Source organism: Semicossyphus pulcher, unplaced genomic scaffold (assembly GCF_022749685.1).
Source record: "Semicossyphus pulcher isolate SPU_LCO1_2020_fin unplaced genomic scaffold, fSemPul1.0.p SCAF_13, whole genome shotgun sequence".
In the NCBI taxonomy this organism is placed as follows: Eukaryota; Metazoa; Chordata; class Actinopteri; order Labriformes; family Labridae; genus Semicossyphus; species Semicossyphus pulcher.
This window is the reverse complement of record NW_027211637.1, coordinates 2,910,466-2,930,724: the sequence shown is the minus strand read 5'-3', so window position 1 is coordinate 2,930,724 and position 20,259 is coordinate 2,910,466. Positions and strand designations below refer to the sequence as shown.

The following is a 20,259-nucleotide window of genomic DNA, read 5'->3' as shown; positions in this document are numbered from 1 at the left end:
GCCACAAAGTGCTTTACAATAAATATAGCCTTAAGTAATTAAATAATAAGAAATAGTAAGAGGCAAATCAGCGAGACCTCAACAGACAAAAAATACAGACAACTACATAAAAACAGACGTAAACAGATTTAACAAAGACAAGTAAACAAACGGGTCCTCAACTGCTTTTTTAAAGATGTCGCAGTTGACCCTCCAGGCCGGCGGGGGGCAGTGGTGCAGTACTGCACTCTTTACCATCACCTCGCCCTTCGCCGGTGGTGAAAAAGAATAACAAGGAAGTAGCAGGAAACGTTTTGTGTATATATGTCTAATAAACCTCCTGTTCAATGTCTGTTTTTGTTTTTTAGCCGTCAGTCTGTGTTTGAAATAATGTCGGCCCGAGTGTAAATGACACAGTGTACCGGCTGTTCATAGACTGTATTTAGCGAGCTAGCTCCTGAGAGAACCACAGTTTGTGTAAGGGGAAGAAGAATGGCAGACGAGGCTCCTTTCCAGTTTTTACACAACGAGTTGATACAGTATATTTACAAGACAGCTGACAACGGAGAGACGGTAAGACACTGTCAATTAGGAGTTTTATCCTCAACAGCTTGAACGGTTAGTCGTTTTTAACTGCATCACTTCTCTGTCATTCATTCAGGAGAATGGAAGAAATATCACCAAACTGGAAAACATGGGTTTCAGGGTCGGCCAAGGACTAATAGAGAGGTAACAAGCTCACTTCTGCTTTTCAAAGAGTTACTGTGTTTGTACTTTGTCTGTATATAACATGATACTTACTGTACAGGGTTTAACTAGGGTTTAATAACAATGCTTTGGAACTCCATAGACTCTTGATAAAGTGAGCAGACAGAGATTCATCATATACAGTACTTTGAGAGATTTCTTTCACTTTATTATCATCTTTCTGGACACTTGCAATATCAATATTTTTGTAATATATTGGGAACAATGCTACATAAATAATGTCAGAGAAATACATTACTCTAATGACAGTGATGACTTTTTTATAGTCAACAAATCCTCCTTCTTCTGTGCAATAGAGGCCCACTGTTGGCAAAAGACTAGTGAAACCACATCAGTGAGCCTCTTTGTGCCACTGAGGGACATGTTCCGTCATTACCAAGAACACACACACACACACACACACACACACACACACACACTGTCATTTATTTTACTTAATATCACAAACACCATCCTGCTGCCCAAATACTCACTTAGAGCACCACATGAGTTAATCATGTGTTAAAATAGTCCCCAATAAATACACTTTTTCATCCTTCTTGTTTGATGAAATAACAGAGAGCAGATGTTTGAGAAACTTAGTTAAAAATATGTATGAAATAGTCACAGACAGGATGGAGACATCAGGAAGTATTGAAAGACCTACTAACCAGGGGCACCTTTCTTTCGATTCTTAATTTTAATATCTTCTCCTTGTGAAGTACATATTTTTCTGTACACTCCTGCCTTCTTGCTAATGTGAAAAGACAAGACAGTGTAGCCTACAGCTGCACTGTTGGAGACATCATGACCACTTCTAGCAAGCTAAGCCAAACTTCAAACTAATTTAAAAATGAATAGAAATCCTCCCTGAGGCTGCGACTTATCCAAATAACTAACATGTCGTTGACAAATAAAACTACATTTTCAAGGCTTTAGTGATCCATATGTCACTGCAAAACTACAAATGTGGCATAAAAGGTTTAATCAAAAATCGTTTTGTGACCTTGAAATAGAAAGACTAATCTGATTGTTGATTTAAAGCATCGCGACACTCCTTACATACAGGGCCTCATGCAGGAGACAGCTGAACACCAATGAGCTGCTTTACTTTTTCTCTAGACTGACAAAAGACACGGCGCGGTTCAAAGACGAGCTGGACGTCATGAAGTTCATCTGCAAAGACTTCTGGACCTGTGTGTTCAAGAAGCAAATCGACAACCTTCGAACAAATCACCAGGTAACACTCTATCAGATCTTTTCATTCACACACTCACACCCTATCAGTCACATAACCTGTGTTCTGTGTTAATGTGATGCTGTCATGTGTTTCAGGGCATCTACGTTCTGCAGGACAACAAGTTCAGATTACTGAGTCAGCTGTCAGCGGGGAAACAGTATCTGGATCAAGCCCCAAAGGTGCCTTTAATGATCTGTTCTACAAGGTCCTCTTCCTTCTTAAACAGTGTTTATTTTAATGAGGCAGCTGATCAGAGACCACCAGGGCTTCACACACCTCCAGACTCACATTCAGAGTTAAAAAACCAGCAACATTGCACGGTTGTAATCAAATAGCCTGCAGGTAATCCAACTCTGCTCTGTGTGCTCTCCAATCGCTCTTTATGTTTTATTAGATTCTTTGTTTCATTGATTTATGTTTTCCAGATAAAAAATCTTCCCAGTGCACATGTTTATATTCCCTAAGCCGTCATCAGAGTTAGTTTCTTCTGTGTGTTTCTGCAAGAATGTAAAGCCAGTGATCCAACTTTGCGTGGCCTCGAATTATACAGTGTAGTACTTGTGTAACATGTCCTGTAACATACTGACACATCGCCTGATTACATGATACGACATCCTGCTGTATCTGGTGCTGTAAAGATTTGAGAACATTTGGTTCATGCACACGTAGGCTGAGAAGTGAAGCAAAAAGTGGCCTTTTTTCCACCGATAAAGCATTTAGCACAGAACAAAAAGAAGTCACAACAATACAAAATAAATTACAATATTTAAAGGATTTAAAGTTATTAATACAAGAGTCATGATGTCATAGCAGATTGTTGACTGACTGTCTCTCTGCAGTATCTGGCCTTCACCTGCGGTCTGGTGAGAGGAGCTCTGTCCAACCTGGGAGTGAAGAGTATCGTGACAGCTGAGGTCTCCATCATGCCTGCATGTAAGAAACACATCACCCGTCCATCGTCCAATCAGAGACCTTTAAACCAAATCTCTGTCAAAATGTATGTTGTTTTACCTGAGACAAACTTTATTCACTTAGGAGTGACATAACCACATTGTATTTGTGCTCTCAAAGTACTAATTTGTGCTCTTGAACTCATTTTGAACAATTTGAGCAGGATGCTCAGCTACATCTTGTTTTAGGCCCCAATGTTTGCTTGTTTTAATGCTTGTGGTTCCTACACGTTTAAATTGTTAATACAATTAAACAATGAACAGTGTTATTTTTTATTTATTTATTTCTTCAGTTATATCAACTGATATCGGAAAATGTAATCAGCAAAGTGAAAGAGGTAAACTAAACTAAATATTACAGGCATCAAACCTGCTGTAAAACACCGTTTTAATTATTTTCCTCATTAAAGCTTATTTAAGCTTTGATTTAGCCTTTTATTAATATATACTATGAACCCAGCCACTGCACACTCGGGCTTATTCATTGCCAGTGAAGCTATCAGCATGTGGTTATAGGTTCTTACCACTAGAGGGCATTCAGACATTACCAGTCATCATTTTGAACAGACCATAGCTGTCTTTTGTTCTAATCGAGGTATGAATGCTTAAACTAAAAAAGTTAAAGATTGACTCATAATTTGAGGCTTTAATTCTCATTATTTTTTCACTATTTAATATTTGTATATTTATTTATATATATGACTCCTGAAACTCTTCCACAAACCAACACACTAACTGCAGTCCAACAGTGCTGTGATGTTTTCAGAAACATTAAAGTCAAATGTTTTCGCCTGTGTCAAAGGCTGCTTACTGATCATGACTGTCCACATCAAACATGATCGTAATCTAAAGTGATCATTTTTGATTCATGAATAATTGATGGCCTAAAATCTGCTTCTCTTTCTTCTTTTACTCTTTGCAGGTAAATTCCAGGTCATGATCCAGAAAATGTAGCCGCCAGCAGAGGCCTCACTCACCCCGCTCTCTCTTTTGCCTTCATACATCTTTGAGATTTTATCATGAAAGGGAAGTGCCATCCATCCTCATCATCAGTCAAATGTAACTGTCTCTACTTTTTGGGGATTACAGTGATGACTGTCAAAAGTCATTATAAGCACGAGCGAGCGAATCATTTCCAGTGCCACGACGATTATATTATACGATTATATTATATGAGATTAATTATACAGAAATGTACGACAGCGTATTTGGGCCATTGTAAGAAACTTTAGTGGTTAATTTGCCTGAAAAAAGTGTTTATAGGAGAGTTTAAAGTAGTTTTGTATATTTTCTTTCTGTTATGCAGGTTTGTTTAAATTTAGTATCCGTCATGAGGTCGTAGGGTAACTGCCATGTGTGATGTAACCCCTGGGGCAAACAGGGAGCATAGAGACGTGTGTTTCTGCAGCAGAGGGTCGCTCAGTCTTTCTCCTCTATGTAGTCTGCTTCTTGTGTGCAGAGAAAACAGGCTGAATCTGCTCCGAGCTCCGTGCCATGCACGCCTGTGTGAGCAGCAGAGCAGACAGGGCAGAGAAGAGAATCGAGAGGGAGGGGGTCGTGAACCTCAAAAAAGGTTCCTATAAACACGATTTTAATAGTTTTTGTTTCTCGCAAGTTTATGACTTTATAATCGCGGCTTTGTTTTTTACAATGGCCCTAATACGGCGTTATAGAAATGAATCTTTGATTGAATATGTTATAAAATGCTTTGGCGCCCTCTGGTGGCTATAAAGTAAACTGCACAAAGCCAATCTGATTTCTTACAGTAGAAAAACTATAAATTATTTTGAAAGTAATTATCATATATTGATTATCATCACTAATAGTTTTATATAAATAATGTACATGTATTTTCCCACCCTTCCTAGTTCTTCTAGGAGCTACAGAGTTAGCCCTCTCTATTGACCAAATATGTACATATAAAGACAAGGACAGGGAGCCCAGCTGAGCCGCTAGGATAAACTAAGAGGAACATTTTCCTCAACAGTCCTCAGACAGGCTCAAATGTGACTTTATAAGAAGTGAGTAAATGAATGAATGAAGACATTTGTCTGTGATCACATCGCTCCCCACAGGGTAAAGACGCTAACTGTAGCACGACACTAACAATGGTCAGCAATACAATGGAAGCATGAAAACAGTCTGCACAATGTTATGAAATGATTTTGTTTTTGATTAAGTTGTTTGTTTGAACTTCAGGTTGAATCAGTTAAAATAAACTCCAGTGTGTAATCAAGTTATGGACGCTTCAGTGTTTACGTCTCAGCTCACACAGACGTTTGTTTCTGAAGCACAACAACAAAAAAGGCTTTTATATCTGCCGGAGGTCACGGTGGATGGATGGCTCCAACACAGGACAACCAGGACACCAGGTTCATGTAAAACCAAAAGTCATTGTTAAATTTGGCTTTGATTTTAACCCATTAAGTCCATAATAATACTTTATACTGCAAATGCAAAGGCTTTCATCAGTGGGCCATCGGCTCAATCACCATTGTGTTACCTCATTCGGTGATAGATAGAGACTTAACAGACATTTATTTAAGTGAAAATCTTCCAGATTATATCTTTAAATCCAACCACAGAGCAATATGATCAACATGTGTACTACTCGGTCTGGTTAGGGCACCAAACCTGCATATTTAGGTTTATGAGAGGACCCAGATTCGGCTGAAATAATATGGTAATAAGGTAACTTGTGCTTTGTCCTGGGTAGAGGAGAAGCTCTTTCTGGCAGGAAGTCCTGAAGGCAAACTTCTTCTACTTTCTGCCAGCGTGTGATTTTAAACCAGGACGTTTAAGATTTAAGTTCTGTGTCTGTTTCACAAACGGCTGTAATAATGGGTTGGAACTGAAACATTAGACTTATCAGTCCACTCACTGCCACCCAACATGGATACACCTGCAGCGTCATGTTTCCAGCTCTGTCTTTCTCTCTGCCTCTGACATGAGCTGTTGACCTCTCTGATAACACCGGACGTCAGTCGTTCAGCTCATCAAGTTAAGAATCCAAACCAAGTTCAAGAGCGTTCGTTTAAGCACTCTATCTTACCTCATTTAAACTCCTTAAATACAGGGAGGGTTCATGATGTTTAAATATTTTATTTTAAAAAACAATAACCAGATGTACAAAACTTGACCACATACATTCTGCACCTACAGCTTTTTACCATCAAACCATAGTAACTGTAGAACAAGAACAACATTATATAATCAGCGAGCAAGTAAAAAAAACAGATCAATATTTAATGTCCTTTGTTTTATGTATATTTTCTGATTGTGGAGACGTCGTCCTGTGACAGATGACACCACAGGTTTCCCTTCAGCAGCCGGTGCAGGCGACGAACTTACAGATCTCACAGGCGTCAGCGTTGGAGGCAATCACAGCTGAAAAAAACAAACATCAGTAATATTGTTATTAACACGCTGGGGACTGTGAACATCCACAGGATATGTCAGTTAACATGTATCTGACCTTTCTGCCTGTAGAACAGACTCTCCTCATGAACAATGTGAGAGAGTAAACAAGAAGAGGACGTAGCCTCTGGGTCTGACAAGTGGAGCAAATGTTGAAGTGCCTTAAACCTGCATTCTTTCTAATGACCAGCAGGAGGCGACTCCACTGGTTGCTTAAATACATCTTATTAAAAACTAAAGGTTTAGTCAATGAGAAATTGAGCCTACTGATACCTTAGTGAACATTTTCCTAATGAGTTTCTCAGTCTCTAGTTTCAAGTCTTCTTCAACACAGCATGATGTTCATTTCAGTCAGTGATGCTCCCGTTTAGACTCAAACAGATGATAAAGCAGGTATGATTTAGGGCGTGGCTACCTGTGATTGACAAGTCACTGCAACAATGATCTGAAAAACAACAAGCGTTCTGTCACACTACGAGACACACTGTGGAGTCTGCTGTTCCTCTTTTGGTAAGTACATTTTATTTAGCCTGATTTAAGCTAACAAAGTTAGCATCTCCATTACAGTAAGTACTGTATGTCACAGTTGCCGAGAATGACTGCTGCATCTTGCTCAACAAGCCAACATTAGTGTCAGCTGATAAGAGAATAATAACCCCTCAGAAGTTTTGGTGTCTTAATCACCCAAACTCTGACCCCTCACCAAGTTAACACCATGTTCCACATGTTTGTTTGTTTTTTAACTTGTTATGCCTTTATTAGAGCGAGAGGACAGTGGATCGTGTTGGAAACAGGGGAAGAGAGAGTGGGGATAACACGCGACAAAGGGCCAAGGGCGGGAGTGGAACGTGGTGCCGCCTCATCAAGGACTGTGGCCTCTGTTTTTGGGACACGTGATTTAACCGCTGAGCTACACCGACCCCATGTTCCCACAAGTTTGACCTGCTAGAAAAAAGTGACATCACTTCCATTGAGGTGAGAAAGAGTCAGACGATCAGACAGATTAGGCACTGATAAAATTATGGTAAGTAATTTTTAACTTCATATTTTTGGAACCTTGCTATGTATTATTATTATTTTTATTATTATTTCTGACCAGTCACTTAGTGAGAAAAAGTAAGAATAGAGTCGAGGTTAGTTGGAATATGGGTTTACTTTTGATGCTTTAAAGGGATAGTTCGGGTTTTTTGAAGTGGGGTTGTATGAGGTACTTATCAATAGTCAGTGTACTGTGGCACTAGATAGCTAGCCACTGCTATCTAAGGCCATCATCAATCGACAGAACTCGGTGTAATCTATAAGGTAACCAGGACTCAGTCCGGAAAAAAAAAAGCACCAACTGTGACATCTTCATGAAGTTTGATTTCAGCCGCTGCACCTTCTGACCCAATCAGCTGACATACGGCAGCATACACTTAAAGTCGAGGTGAAATGAAAAATGTCATTTTAATCCTTTTAGATCAAATCCTCTGTAATATTGTGCATCTATTTGACAATATAGGCCAAAAAAAATACAGAAAATAAATTTCTTCGTATTCTTATATCAAAATCTGATCATTTTTTCTTCAAGTAAAACAAAATTTCACGCGTGCTTACGTAAGTTAGCACCAAACAATTTCAACCAATCAATCTGCAACATTTAGCCGCAGAGCACCAAGAGCGCTCGGTCAGTTAGCTAGCTACTGCGCTGTGGAGAACGTCTGTCTACGCCCACTTCTCAACGACCAAATCAAATCCCTCTAATGATATGTCCCGCCTGCACGTCCTGTTTCACTCGGAAATACGTCACTTTAACGGCATGTCTGGGAAAACACTTGGTAATTTCCATATTTCCGTATTTTCTTTTATTTGTTGTCGCTCACTCAAACAGCTGTTGAGATACCGTGCGCTGCACGCGTTGGTATACAGGGCTGTTGTGCAGAGTAAGACATAGTGCAGAGGAAAGGGCTGTCTGATGTTAATGTGAAACGTTGACAAAACACTAAAACACAGCGTGCACTTAAGCTGAAATGTTCGTTTATATGTAGTACTCTTTTAAGAGTATAAAGTACGTGGTGCTCCTGACCCCGTCTGCAGCGGTGCTTAGGTTTGCTTCCATGTAGGAAGTCCGGCCGGCTTCTTCAAACAGGGGCCGTGCCTCAGAAGTACCTTAAACAACCCCACTTTAAAAAATCCAAACTGTTCCTTTAACAAAACTGGGAAGTGTATGTTAGCCTCAGACACATAGGAGACTTGTCTTTAAAGAGAGACTTTACCCAGCCGGGCCAGAGATGCTGCAGCGTCGTCCCTCAGACACAGAGGTTTGATGTCTTCGGGCAGGTGAGGATGAGAACACACGGCCGCTGCTTTGGACTCCACCAGTCGGAGCTCCCGCTCAGCAGAGGCATCGTCTCCCTTCATCAGAGCGCCCAGAGCCTTCACCGACTCCAGAGAGAACTGCAAGTCTCCTTCCTGCAGGGAGTGACATGCTGTTAGCTGAGGAGCTTCTTCTGTGGTTTGCAGGTACTTTTGAAATGTTGACCCACATACTTTTCCACTTGATTCAGACACTCCCTTACTGAGAAGTAGAGTCTCTAAACGTTGCATATTACTTTTAAGGCTCCTGCAGTACTTCTGATTAGGGAATAGTTTTTTAAATCATGTCTTTAGTTTATACTGATAAAGATTTAATTTCTGTCTCCACTTAAAGTGCTTAAAAGAACAAAGCAGGTGTAAAGCTGGAAGGGGAACATGTTTCTGGAGCAAATGGGAAACTGGGATAAACCCAAGAAACTATCTGGTGTCTGAGCATCAAAAAAAATCTATGGGTTAATGGTGTTTAGGGTCCATTAATTTCACACTGAAATTAACTGCTTTTCACACAGTTATTCACACTGCTTTTCACACAGTTTCAGAAAAACCCTCCACAAGCACCTTTCTAATGTCCGATAAAGACGTTTTTATCTGACCGTTTCTGTCACTTCCTGAACCGTCGAATGGACCTTCTCGTCGGCTGTGTGGAGGTTAAGGAACCAGGCCTGACCTTAATTCATCCACACTTTTTTCACACTTTCATAGGTTGAGAATATGACTGTCTTCAAGAAGAGAATATGTTCTCTTTTCTGTCCTCTTTTCCAACAACATCATGTCCGCTGCTCCATTACAAACAGGTTTCATCACCACCTCCATGTGTGGCCATAAAGAACAACTACAAACACCTCTGTTTTCCAACGTGGAGGGACAACACGTGCCTTGACCTTTCACAATAAGATAAGAATAATATCACTTGAAGGTGGAAAATAACCAGTTACCATCATTATGTTTTATGTACAGTAAATACGGTGTTTATGGCTCATTTGAGAAGCGTGTTAACAACGATATATGATGAAAAAAAAGCAAAAATTCAACTTATGCTACTTCTTTGTAGTTAAACAGGCATCAGATGGGTTTCAGGTGTTCTTACCGTTACTGTCACAGCGCTGGACAGCTGAAACAAAACTGCCAAACAAGCTGAAACACAGATGATGGTCTTCATCTTGGAGTTTTCTCTGGTATTTGATGAATTTCCTCCTGAGAGTCTCTCAGCCCTGTTCTGCACGCAGCATTGCGTCAGTGTTTTTATAGAGGGATCGACTCGTACACACCGCTGGCAACGCCTGCAGGGTAGTTAATAATAAACAACCGGCACTGATTGTGACGCCATAAAAGCTGCTCTGTTGTCTCCAACTGTGGAAAATTTCAAGAATAATGCTGGCCATTAATTGTCCTACATTTTTGTTGCTGATTAGCTTGTGTTCAGTACTCTGCACTGTGATGTTGATAATGGGGCTACAAATCAATAACAGCTAATCGGCTTTGACAGGTGTTGCACAATGTTAGGCTCATTTTTCTCTCCGTGGGGAAGACTTCATGCACAGCTCTAACATCTGTTTCAGGTCAGCATGTGTGCTCTCAATGTTCCAATAAAACTAAAAAAAAAGTCAGATTTAGTTCAATCTCATTTTTACTGATTAAGACCGTTAACGATGTCTGAAAGCTCAAAATAAGTTTGCTTTTTAAACTGAAGTATTTTGTCACATATTAGTGACAAAATCCTAAATCTAACCAACATGTAAATCTTATCCGGTTTAAAGCTTTATTCATTACTTTTTGGAATTGTTTGAGGAACACAACGATGAGTTCAAGGTGTCGACTTGGCCTCCAGATTCCCCAGATCTCGATCCAATTGAGCATCTGTGGGATGTGCTGGACAAACAAGTCCGATCCATGGAGGCCCCACCTCGCAACTTACAGGACTTAAAGGATCTGCTGCTCACGTCTTGGTGTGAGATACCTCAGCACACCTTCAGAGGTCTAGTGGAGTCCATGCCTTGACGGGTCAGGGCTGATTTGGCAGCAGAAGGGGAGCTACACAATATTAGGCAGGTGGTCATAAGGTTGATCAGTGTTTGCTCTCCTTTAGGCTCTGGTTTGGTCTCCACCAACACCTGAGGGAAATACCTGGCTCTTAAGTGTTTTGGATCAGTAGATCTTCTTGAATAACCATAAACAGGACGAGGACTTTCACAATACCAGATTCTAATTTTTGCTTAATAAACATCTTTTATACAACACAAGTTGTACTCAGCATTTTATCTTACATCATTGCTTTTATTGCATAGACAACATGTTTACAGGCTTTTCTGCTGGGTTTGAATCATGAAAAACTTGACCTCTTGGCATGTCAATCAAACATGCTTTTCTTCTTTCTAGGTCACACTGGAGGCACTTAAAGGTTCAAGAGGAACACCGCCACATTGTCCATTAACCAAACACAACTTAGCAAACATTTGTACAGTAAACATTAATGTCAGCAATGCTTTGACTGTTCTAGTTGTAGGGCAGGAAAATAACTGAAGTTTGACAAGACTAAATGACGTATTTGTGCTATGAGCAGGAAGTAAATGATAACAATAAAAAACAAATTCAGAATAATCACATCACCCTCAGTAAGGGAGCGGTCCACGACACTGAACACATGTGACCACTGGAGCATCAGTCAAAAATCTGCCCTGTGTTTGCAATGTCAAGTTTCCCACTGCATTAGTCCTCAACACAACTTCAGACTTACAGAGACCGACTTGATTTTCTGTCTTTATGACGTAAAGAATGGTCTGCCACCTAACCTCGCCACCTTGTAAGTGTTGAGTCCTGGGGAATCAAACCCCGGTGACACACCTTTCTTGTTGAAAAGGTAAAAGTTGAAAAGCTGTCGGTCCTGCGCCTCCAGGGACACAGAGGCACTGTGAACCTTCAGCTTGCAGGGGAATGGCTGCTCAAACACCACCCTGAACACTCTGTCCTGCAGGTAATCCAGCCTAATAGTTCGGTACTTGGATGGCACAGTTGTGTCCACCTGTGGTCCAAACTGCTGCATGATCAGCACCCCGTCTGAGTCCACCTTTATCTCATAGAAAGTCATATTCCTGTAGGTGAAAAAGCCCACATATGGAAATGGATCAGGTGGAGGTCTTAAAGTTCTTTTAGCTTCCCTGAATGCGCTCGCCATTGCAGGGATGAGATAGCTGTAGGCCTGGTTTACAAGGTCCTTGTCTGCAGGCCGAACCCCGGACATCAGGACCACCATTCCCAGCTTGAGCTTTGGCACCAGGGAGAGGGTGGCCGCGTAACCGTCCAGGTCTCCATCCTTTCTTACCACGTCATAGCCAAACTGCTCGTTGATCTCCCACGGTGTGCCAGTGGAGTTAGCGAAGTAGCTGCTGTGGCATTTGTAGAGCGGCGTCATCATGGTGTTCAGAGTGTCCTGGCGAAGCGGCCTCCCGCTGTGAGCCCCCAGAAGAGCCATCATGAGCTTGGCCATATCAGCTGCTGTGGAATACATCTGGCCTGCAGGTCGATACCAGCCCAGGTTGTAGAGTGGAGCCGGCTGGCCGTTAGTGTATACACCAACGGCCATCCGCTTCTGAATGGCTGGAGTTATGTTGAAACCAGTGTCCTCCATGTTGAGCTGGTTCAGAATGTTTTTTGACACCCAGGTCTCAAAGTCTGAGCCGGCCACGTTCTTGGCCAAGACGTTGGCCATTAAGGAAAAAGCAACATTGCTGTAGTGGCATCTGAGGGACAAGAGACAGTAATGTTATAGATACTAAGTTCTTAGTTCTAGGATATCTTTATTTTCCCCAGAGGGACGTACGTAGCTTGTACAGCAAGCAGTAACCTCCAACAGGCAAGGAATTCACAATAGTTCCAAATAAACACCATCCATAACACCACATCAAGTTATTTGGAAAACAATGGCAGCAGGGACGAACAAGTTTTCAAGTCTACTCGTCCTGCATCTTGGCAAACAGTGTCTGCATCTACACGGAAGCCACTTGAAATCCTTGGACAGGAGACAAGGGTCATCCAGAATAGACCTGACGTTCTTCAAGGTCCTAGCCTTATCCAAATAAGGATCGGTAAAGGTCATCCCTGCAATCGTACTGCAAATCTCTGCAATACCCTACAGTCTGTGTCTGCCTTTAAGGGAAGGAGGCCCTAACCAGGGGTTCGAAACACCAAAAGGATCCAAAAAGACATCAACTCCCTCTTTCCTTTCCGACCACAGAAATGCAGTGCTTGTCTAAAGTTATCACAGTCAAATATAACGCAGCGCAGGATGGAATCAGAGTCTTACTTGGTGCCCGGGTCAGCCACGAGGACATCATCCTGCAACAAATTAAGGGCTTCCTCTGTGTCACCACTCCAAAGGAGATTAGTTGACCTTAATCTTCTGGGCAACCCTGTCAAAATATAGAAAACCTTAGTGAGTCAATCTGTGGGCTGTGCATGAATTTAGAAGAGCATTGGCTGGTTTAAAAAGAGGACTGTGCTCACTGAACAGCTTTGAAAACATTCCTCAGATATTTGTGTAAGAGTTTAACCCACCACTTAACATGACCACTATTCTATCGATATGTTCTGGAACAGTTCCTGCAATGCCTGCTTTGTTTGCACATTATCAACAAACAGAGTTCAACGGAGCTCTTGCTAACAGCCACATTAACACTTAATGGCTTACTTTAAAGTGGATGTGTGCACTCTACTACAGAGTCTCTGTCAACATTAACACTAGCAGCGTGGCTCTATGGAAAGCAAAGTTGATCTCTCACTTGGTTAGTAATCTCTTTAAACAGATATCTGAGTATAAATGCTGAGTATAGACAAGACACATGACTGTTAGTCTTTGAAGTGTTCTGGTTTCAGTTTGTAATCCAAGAAGTATTGACCAAACAAGTCAGGAGAGGAAGTGACTCAGATATCTGCCCTGATACCCTGAATTATTGGCTGTCCCTCCGGAGGGTCAGTTGTCTTAACATGAAAGGCCATTTTGTTCCAAGTTTGGTTGGTTAGTCGATCAGTTGGTCTAGACTGAAACATCTGAGACTTTCACTGTCCAACAGGATATATCCTCATGGCTTTAGTGAGTTTTTGACTAGAACTCAAGACAATGTGTCCGACTGGCATTCGGTGATCCACTGGCCTTCCCTCTAGTGGCACCACAAGTGATTTTTTTGGTTGATAGTGATATGTCCAAACAAACATTGGATGGAATAACATTAAATTTGGTACAGACATGTTTTCCCCAGGATGAATGGTTATAGCTTTGGTTATGCCCCCTCCTCATCATCTCCACGTTTCAATTTGCCCACTACTTTGGTATTAGGAACCTTTCCAACCGAATTATGAGTAAAAGTAATCCCCCATCGTGCACCTGCACTATGTCATGGTCTGAGTCTCTGGTCCTAAAATAGGATGCAGATAGAGTCTTGCCTTCAGCAGGGCTTCCCCCACTGCTAATCCCTCCTCTTCACTCTGACATCGCTGAGCTGATTAGCTCTATCTCTGGACACAGCTCAGTGTGTGTGTAGGTACTCCCTCGGTTCATGTGAACACAGGTTAGCTTAGGGGCTGTAGTAGGAGCTAGAAATATGTCCTTAAATAGGAATTACATGGTGCCCAGTATGAGAGTCAAGACCTACATTTGTGAATTAGCTGACGCTGATGTAATTGGGTGACAGGAAGTGGAATCACCAGTTACACAATGACCCAGCTTTGTTATGAACTGACCCCTTAAAAAAGAAGAAGGGCTATTCCACGTGTTCCTTATTTTTACACTGATGTGTCTCTTCTTTTTACATGATTTGATGTTGTTTTGATCTGCTTTTTAATGCAGGACAGATTTTGATACAACAGGAAGGGTTGCAAAGTTAGCAAATCAGGTGTCTGTTGGTTAATTGGTGTAGGCTATTGATTATTACAATTTAGATGCATTTTTCTTCCCATTTCCACGTCTTGCATTAATAAAGTAGTCAGGCAAAATGATGGCATTAGTGTCAGTGACATCACGTTTGGGGTCCGTTCCAAAATTTAGGAAGAAATCAGTGGCAATTCAAAATTAAAGACAAAAAACCCTTTTTCTAAGTTAGTATGGCTCTGTGTTTGAGATGTGTTGCATTTTCAGATTGTGTTTTCTAGAAGTCCAGTTACATATTTGTGTTATATTGGCCCTGCCCCTGTAGGTAAGTGTGACTGATGTAATTTCTTGAACATGGACAAACAAGGTAAGCCACCTGAGGATGACCCGATGAAGGTTAAACTGGTCTGCATTTATTTCTTTGATGTTGTTTTTTACGAGAGATGCTCTGATTCAGTGAAGGCATTGTAAACTAAATCCTTGGCTTTGTGGCCTGAAGAAAGCCCAGTGACTTCCCTCCTTCAACAGTGATGTGAGTTTAACACCTTCCGACCGAGAGCACCTGGTATCCCTCTTTTTCCTAAAACTATGTAATCGCTGTTTGGCAATGTAAATGCAGTAACTTAAATGCATACAGTTTCAGAGCTGAAAAATAAACACCTAACATCTATATTGGATTTATCTGCAGTTAGCATTTTACTTCCAATGCTACAAACGGGGTAAGGCCTGTTTGCTTTGTAAGGTGGTGGTTTGGAAGACTTTACACCTCTATCTCTCCAGTCTGTACCGAAGTTCTCAGCCTTCTAATCAGGAGTTACCACTTTCTACCATTTTACATTTGTTTTGTATTCATGGTATCTTGTTACTTACTAGACGTAGTTTTCTAGCCGGTGACATACCTGCCCTGTTATTGTAATTTTGAAAGGACAGAAAGCTAAAGTTGTTTGGAGCAGTTAAGAGTGAAATTAATATTTTTCATGACTGTTGCAGAAAGATATTCCTAAAACAAGTTCAGTAGGTGTATGCTCACATTAACCTGTTCATCTCATCCATGCATGTTGAATATTATACCACTTTTTCTGACGGTATTTGTCGGGGCTGTAGGTTGTTAGCTTCTTAACCATGCATGACAACAATACCGCCTGCCAAATAGCAGTTGATTAACAGATTAGGAGAACACTAGACCTATTTCAATCACTGATCAATCAGTCATAATGGAGCTAATTCCCAACAATGCTGCACAATATTTGTATGTAAGTCAATCAAACATGGCCACCGTGTCATTCAAACAGATTGCAGGCTCACCTGAGAGCTGGCTCGCCATCCTGCGCAGGGTGAGTGCAGGAGAGCGGATGCCGGGGGACCAGCGTGACGACGACGACGCTCGCCTCCCACTTTTGCCCAGCGGGTTCTTGATGGTGAAGTTCTCCACGTACTTCTCCAGAGGGTCGTCCAGAGAGCCCACCAGGCCGTCCTCCCACAGCTTGTAGAGCATCAGTGTGGGGAAGATCTTAGAGACGCTCGCAATTCTGCAATCACAGGGATTAAAGTGAGTACTTATTCCCATTGATTTAATGAATGCATCCTGGGTTAATAACACAAAGCATCCCCTCTGCTGCTGCTGCTGCTGCTGCACAGATTTAAGCTCTTAATTTAGTGAGTGGTTCAGTCTCATTGATCACAGGTCACACATGTAGTTCTAATCCTCGCCCCCTACCCCTAATTCTTGCTCTAAGCCTCAGATATAATGTTATATCCAATAGAAGTATTAGACTGCAGGTTACATCCTGTGTGGTATCATTAGGGACAGATAATGGAGCTGCTAATATTATGGGCTGGCTGTGCAGCTTTCAGAACTAATAACATTTAAAACTAGTATTTTGCATTTAGACACCACTTCCCTTTCTGTTTATCTGTGTCATACTTTCTCTTAATCTCTACCACACCTGTTCCACACTCTGTAAATCACACCTGTACACCGTGTACTCATTGGGTGCAGCCGAGGCCGGGTCGCTGATGTTCTTCTTGCCAAAGTTTCCGTTCCACAGAACCGTGTTGTTCAAAACCACGATGGCTGAAATGGCCGGCAGCTTTGTCTTGAACACGGTCGTCCTCAGCAGCAGATCGATCTGTTGGGAGAGACTTTATTCAGAATGTTTTCATGATTGAACTGATACGAGTTAGTAAATTGGTTGAAAGAGATTCACCTTTTCCAGGGCGACCCTCAGCGATGTGATGGGGTGTTTGAGGGGCACAGGCTCGGGGAAGCGAGGGCACATCTCCTCTACTATCCCTTTCTTTTCCAACAGTGCTGCAGAAAGAGAGAAAACGTCAGTCAGAATATGTACGAAACATGCTCGTACAAGTTTTCTATCTGTCAAGGGAGGATATGCACCAAACTGTACAGCCAAGCAGGTGTTGTTCTCTGTCAATCCAGCGGTCTGAAGACAGATTTAAATGACTTCATCCAGTGCAGAGAAATGCTCGTACCAGGACGAGAGATCAAAAACTGTTCTAATCTAATCATACTGAACAAATATTCTTAAGGTCAAACACTCAGTTGTACAGTAGCCCTAAGTGGACATGCATAGATTACTGCATGGGCAAAGTAGGCACATGCCCAGGGCCCTGAGCCAATGGGGTGCCATGGCCTTAAGGATGAATATCTTGTTTTTATGTGTAAAGTATTTTTGTTTTGAACATGAATGTTATTTTGACAAGGTTGTTTGAATAAAATTGTCAGAATGTTTTCTTTAATTTAGCAATTAAATTTCATAGACGTAAAGACGTGGGTTGCGCGGTACGATAACTTTCTATTTCATGGTCAGAATGACATTTTGAAGATGGAGAAACATTGACTCAGCGGGTCGGCAAAACACAAACTAAAGAGAGAAGGAGTCGCTAAAGATGGCGCTTTCATCCATCAAATATCTTCGATTTCGACATTTTTCAAGAAAAAGCAAGAGGAAGGTGATTGTGATACTTTTTAGCGGGAGGTGCTGCAGTGCTGCCTCCCTGGGACCAGGAGGCTAATGCAGCCCAGCTCATGGGTTGCCCCATGCTGGTGTGTGCAGCGCGCGTGTTCTCGGCCTATCTGCGTTTGTATAGGGCCTGTGGTCATGATTATCCGTCCATGTGGACATGCATCCATACATTTTATTTACTCTGTTTTCCCACAATCTCCACTTATTTATCTCGAGATAACAAAGCTGGTTTTCTCGTGTTAACGGGATAATTATCTGTTGATCTAGAAAACAGAACAACAGGCCGCTCACTGTGATGTTACAGAGCAGGACAAGCCATGCTGCCATCGGCCACACTGAGGAGGTCAGTTAAGCCTGTTTCTGTGTTTGTTTGGTGCTTTGCAGCTCTGGGGATACCAGTTATGATCATCTGATGTTACAAAGGTGCAACTTTGTTATCACCATAATAAAATGTATGGATGCATGTCCGCTTAGCGCTTCCATATGATTGGTTATGTTTAGGTTGAAAAATGTCAGGGTGAGGCTAATCAAAGGCAGGGTAGGAACAGGACTTTGTTTACGTTTTTTTAACCTAGCTTAGCCTAGCTTAGCACAAAGACTAGAAGCAGGGGAAACTGTTAGCCTAGCTCAGTCAAATGCTACAAAACAAACCATCCAACAACAACAACAACAACAACAACAATATAATCTTTTGCACATTTTTGGACCGTTGACTTTAGAGCTGCTTCCTGTCAAACTTTAGGCTCCTGCCTACACAGTGTGTTTGGCTTTGTTATGACTACACAAGGTGTCTCAGGTGTCGAATAACATAGAGCATGCACCGTTACTGAAATGCATTAGTTACATACTCCCACATGTAGATCTAATTTAGCTTCATCAACTTTTAATAGCACTGAAAATAAATTGGATTTATTGTTGTTAGTTTCAGTCTAACAGTTTTCTGCTCTGTTGTTTTTTTAGTTTGCAATGTTAACCTCTTTGTGCTGCATTTTTATTGGAAGGATGAATATAAAGTAAGTTGGGATGAGTTAATACCTGCTATATTTGTATTGTGAATTATGATATTATTGCTAATACAGTACATTATCTAGTGTTATAAGGCAGTTCTCTCTGTAATACATCTGTTCTGAAACATGTTACTGTTCAGCTGTTAGAAACATATTCTGTTGTAACACCGGTGGTAGATAGGAGGTAATACTTCCATGTTACAAGGATCCTGCAGGTACACACCGGCCATAAAACTATATTATGTAATTAAGTGCTGTAAATTTATCGGCCTGATTTAAAGTTCCCAGCGGTCCAAACTGATAAGGCGGAGTTGTTTTTTATTGTTATGTGACTTGTTGACTCCTTCAGGCACAGCGTGTTTGTCACAGTCACACCCTGAACACCCCGAACACAGCGCTGTCCCTGAGCCAAACTCAGCTTTATGTCACCCTCAGAGCCAGAGCAACTAAAGCCAGGGACTGTTGTCAGTTCATGCAGGAACATCCAGCAGCACTCAGCTCCTCCTCCTCCTCCTGTCTCTCAGCAGGAGTCAAAGTCTCCTTTAATCCTGCTGCCACTATTTCCAGCTTTGTGTAATCCCGCTGCAGGTCCTCCAAACAAGCAATTACACCTAAGAGGCTAAGGAAAGCCCGGGTCTAAAAGTGTGTCTTTAAAAAGTGTGTGTGTGGGTGTGTGTGTGGGTGGTCTGAGGGGCTAAATCTGTAAATCTGTGGTGGCTAGACTTTACTTGTTTTCAACTTCGGCATCCTGTACTGCCATATGAAGCCAACGGTCATGATCACAGAGAGCAGGAAGAAGACGACCATTCCCAGCATGGTCCATTTCACCTTCATGTTGCTCGCTGCTTGTTTTGCAGCAGGTGCTGGTCTACAAAATAAATGTTTGGGGAGAAAAGTTAAGAATAATAAGTAAAGCACAAACAGGTTGTTCATCAAATTTGACATAAACTTCCTTCATTGAATCCCTTCTTTAGCTGTTAACATGTTAAAAGTTCAGTTCACCAGTAAATCTTTCACAAGCAGCAGCAGCAGGACAGATAATTGAGCTCTCCAAAGCTTACCAAAAAAGGGAAACAATCCTCAGTCTTCTGTCATCGTCTTTGTGTCATTCTTCATCCCCAGAAATCATAAATCCACATTTTAATTTCCTGCGAGGTCCTCGGGGGAAGAAGTCAGCACGACATGCATGAACTCAGCTCCACTGCTCCTGAGCATCCACCGTCTACAGACCACTACCTTTGTGCACTTAATCCCGGCTGGTGATCCCTGGCTTCAGATGGAGAGCTGATGCTATTCCCACTCCGGCGTGACATCATAATCTGCTGGGAGATTCAGCCGCCGAGCTGAACGTAAGGAGGGCTGTATGAAGACCTGCTCAGCACTCATCCTCCGCAATCAAATCATATCACATCCTGGGGGGGGGGGGGGGGGGGGGTAATTCCACGCACTCATCCACCGCTGGATGCTCTTCATCACCGTGTCAGAGGGTTAAGCATCATGCAGAAAAATTAATAACAGATATGAGCGAGCACAGGTCTGATGAAGGGAAGAAGCAGTGCTGGAGCCAGGATGAGTTCTGCAAGGGAACGACTGTTCATAAGCACCGATATTGGCTGCTGAAAACTAGTTAACGTGTATTTGAAGTGGGAGCACAGAAGCCCGTGTCCTTACTTCACCTTTAAGAAGAGCTTGAAATCCCTTAAAGCTCAAGTAACATTTA

At 41.8% G+C, this 20,259-nt stretch overlaps 2 protein-coding genes and 1 pseudogene across 2 annotated transcripts; 1 reads left to right on the top strand and 2 right to left on the bottom strand.

The window, feature by feature from the left end:
* Positions 1-277: 277 nt before the first annotated feature.
* On the top strand, positions 278-5,152 carry trappc6b (trafficking protein particle complex subunit 6B). The gene is made up of 6 exons (XM_069660825.1): positions 278-552; positions 641-708; positions 1,849-1,966; positions 2,062-2,145; positions 2,806-2,899; positions 3,839-5,152. Exons 1-6 carry the CDS (start codon positions 472-474, stop codon positions 3,868-3,870), a joined length of 477 nt encoding a protein of 158 aa, XP_069516926.1. The 5' UTR covers positions 278-471; the 3' UTR covers positions 3,871-5,152.
* A 1,086-nt stretch (positions 5,153-6,238) lies between these two features.
* LOC138589268 (guanylin-like) lies at positions 6,239-9,847 on the bottom strand. The gene is made up of 3 exons (XM_069659475.1): positions 9,776-9,847; positions 8,589-8,784; positions 6,239-6,303 (listed from the first exon to the last, which is right to left on the bottom strand). Exons 1-3 carry the CDS (start codon positions 9,845-9,847, stop codon positions 6,239-6,241), a joined length of 333 nt encoding a protein of 110 aa, XP_069515576.1.
* A 1,599-nt stretch (positions 9,848-11,446) lies between these two features.
* LOC138590328 (putative beta-lactamase-like 1) lies at positions 11,447-19,373 on the bottom strand (annotated as a pseudogene).
* Positions 19,374-20,259: the final 886 nt, after the last annotated feature.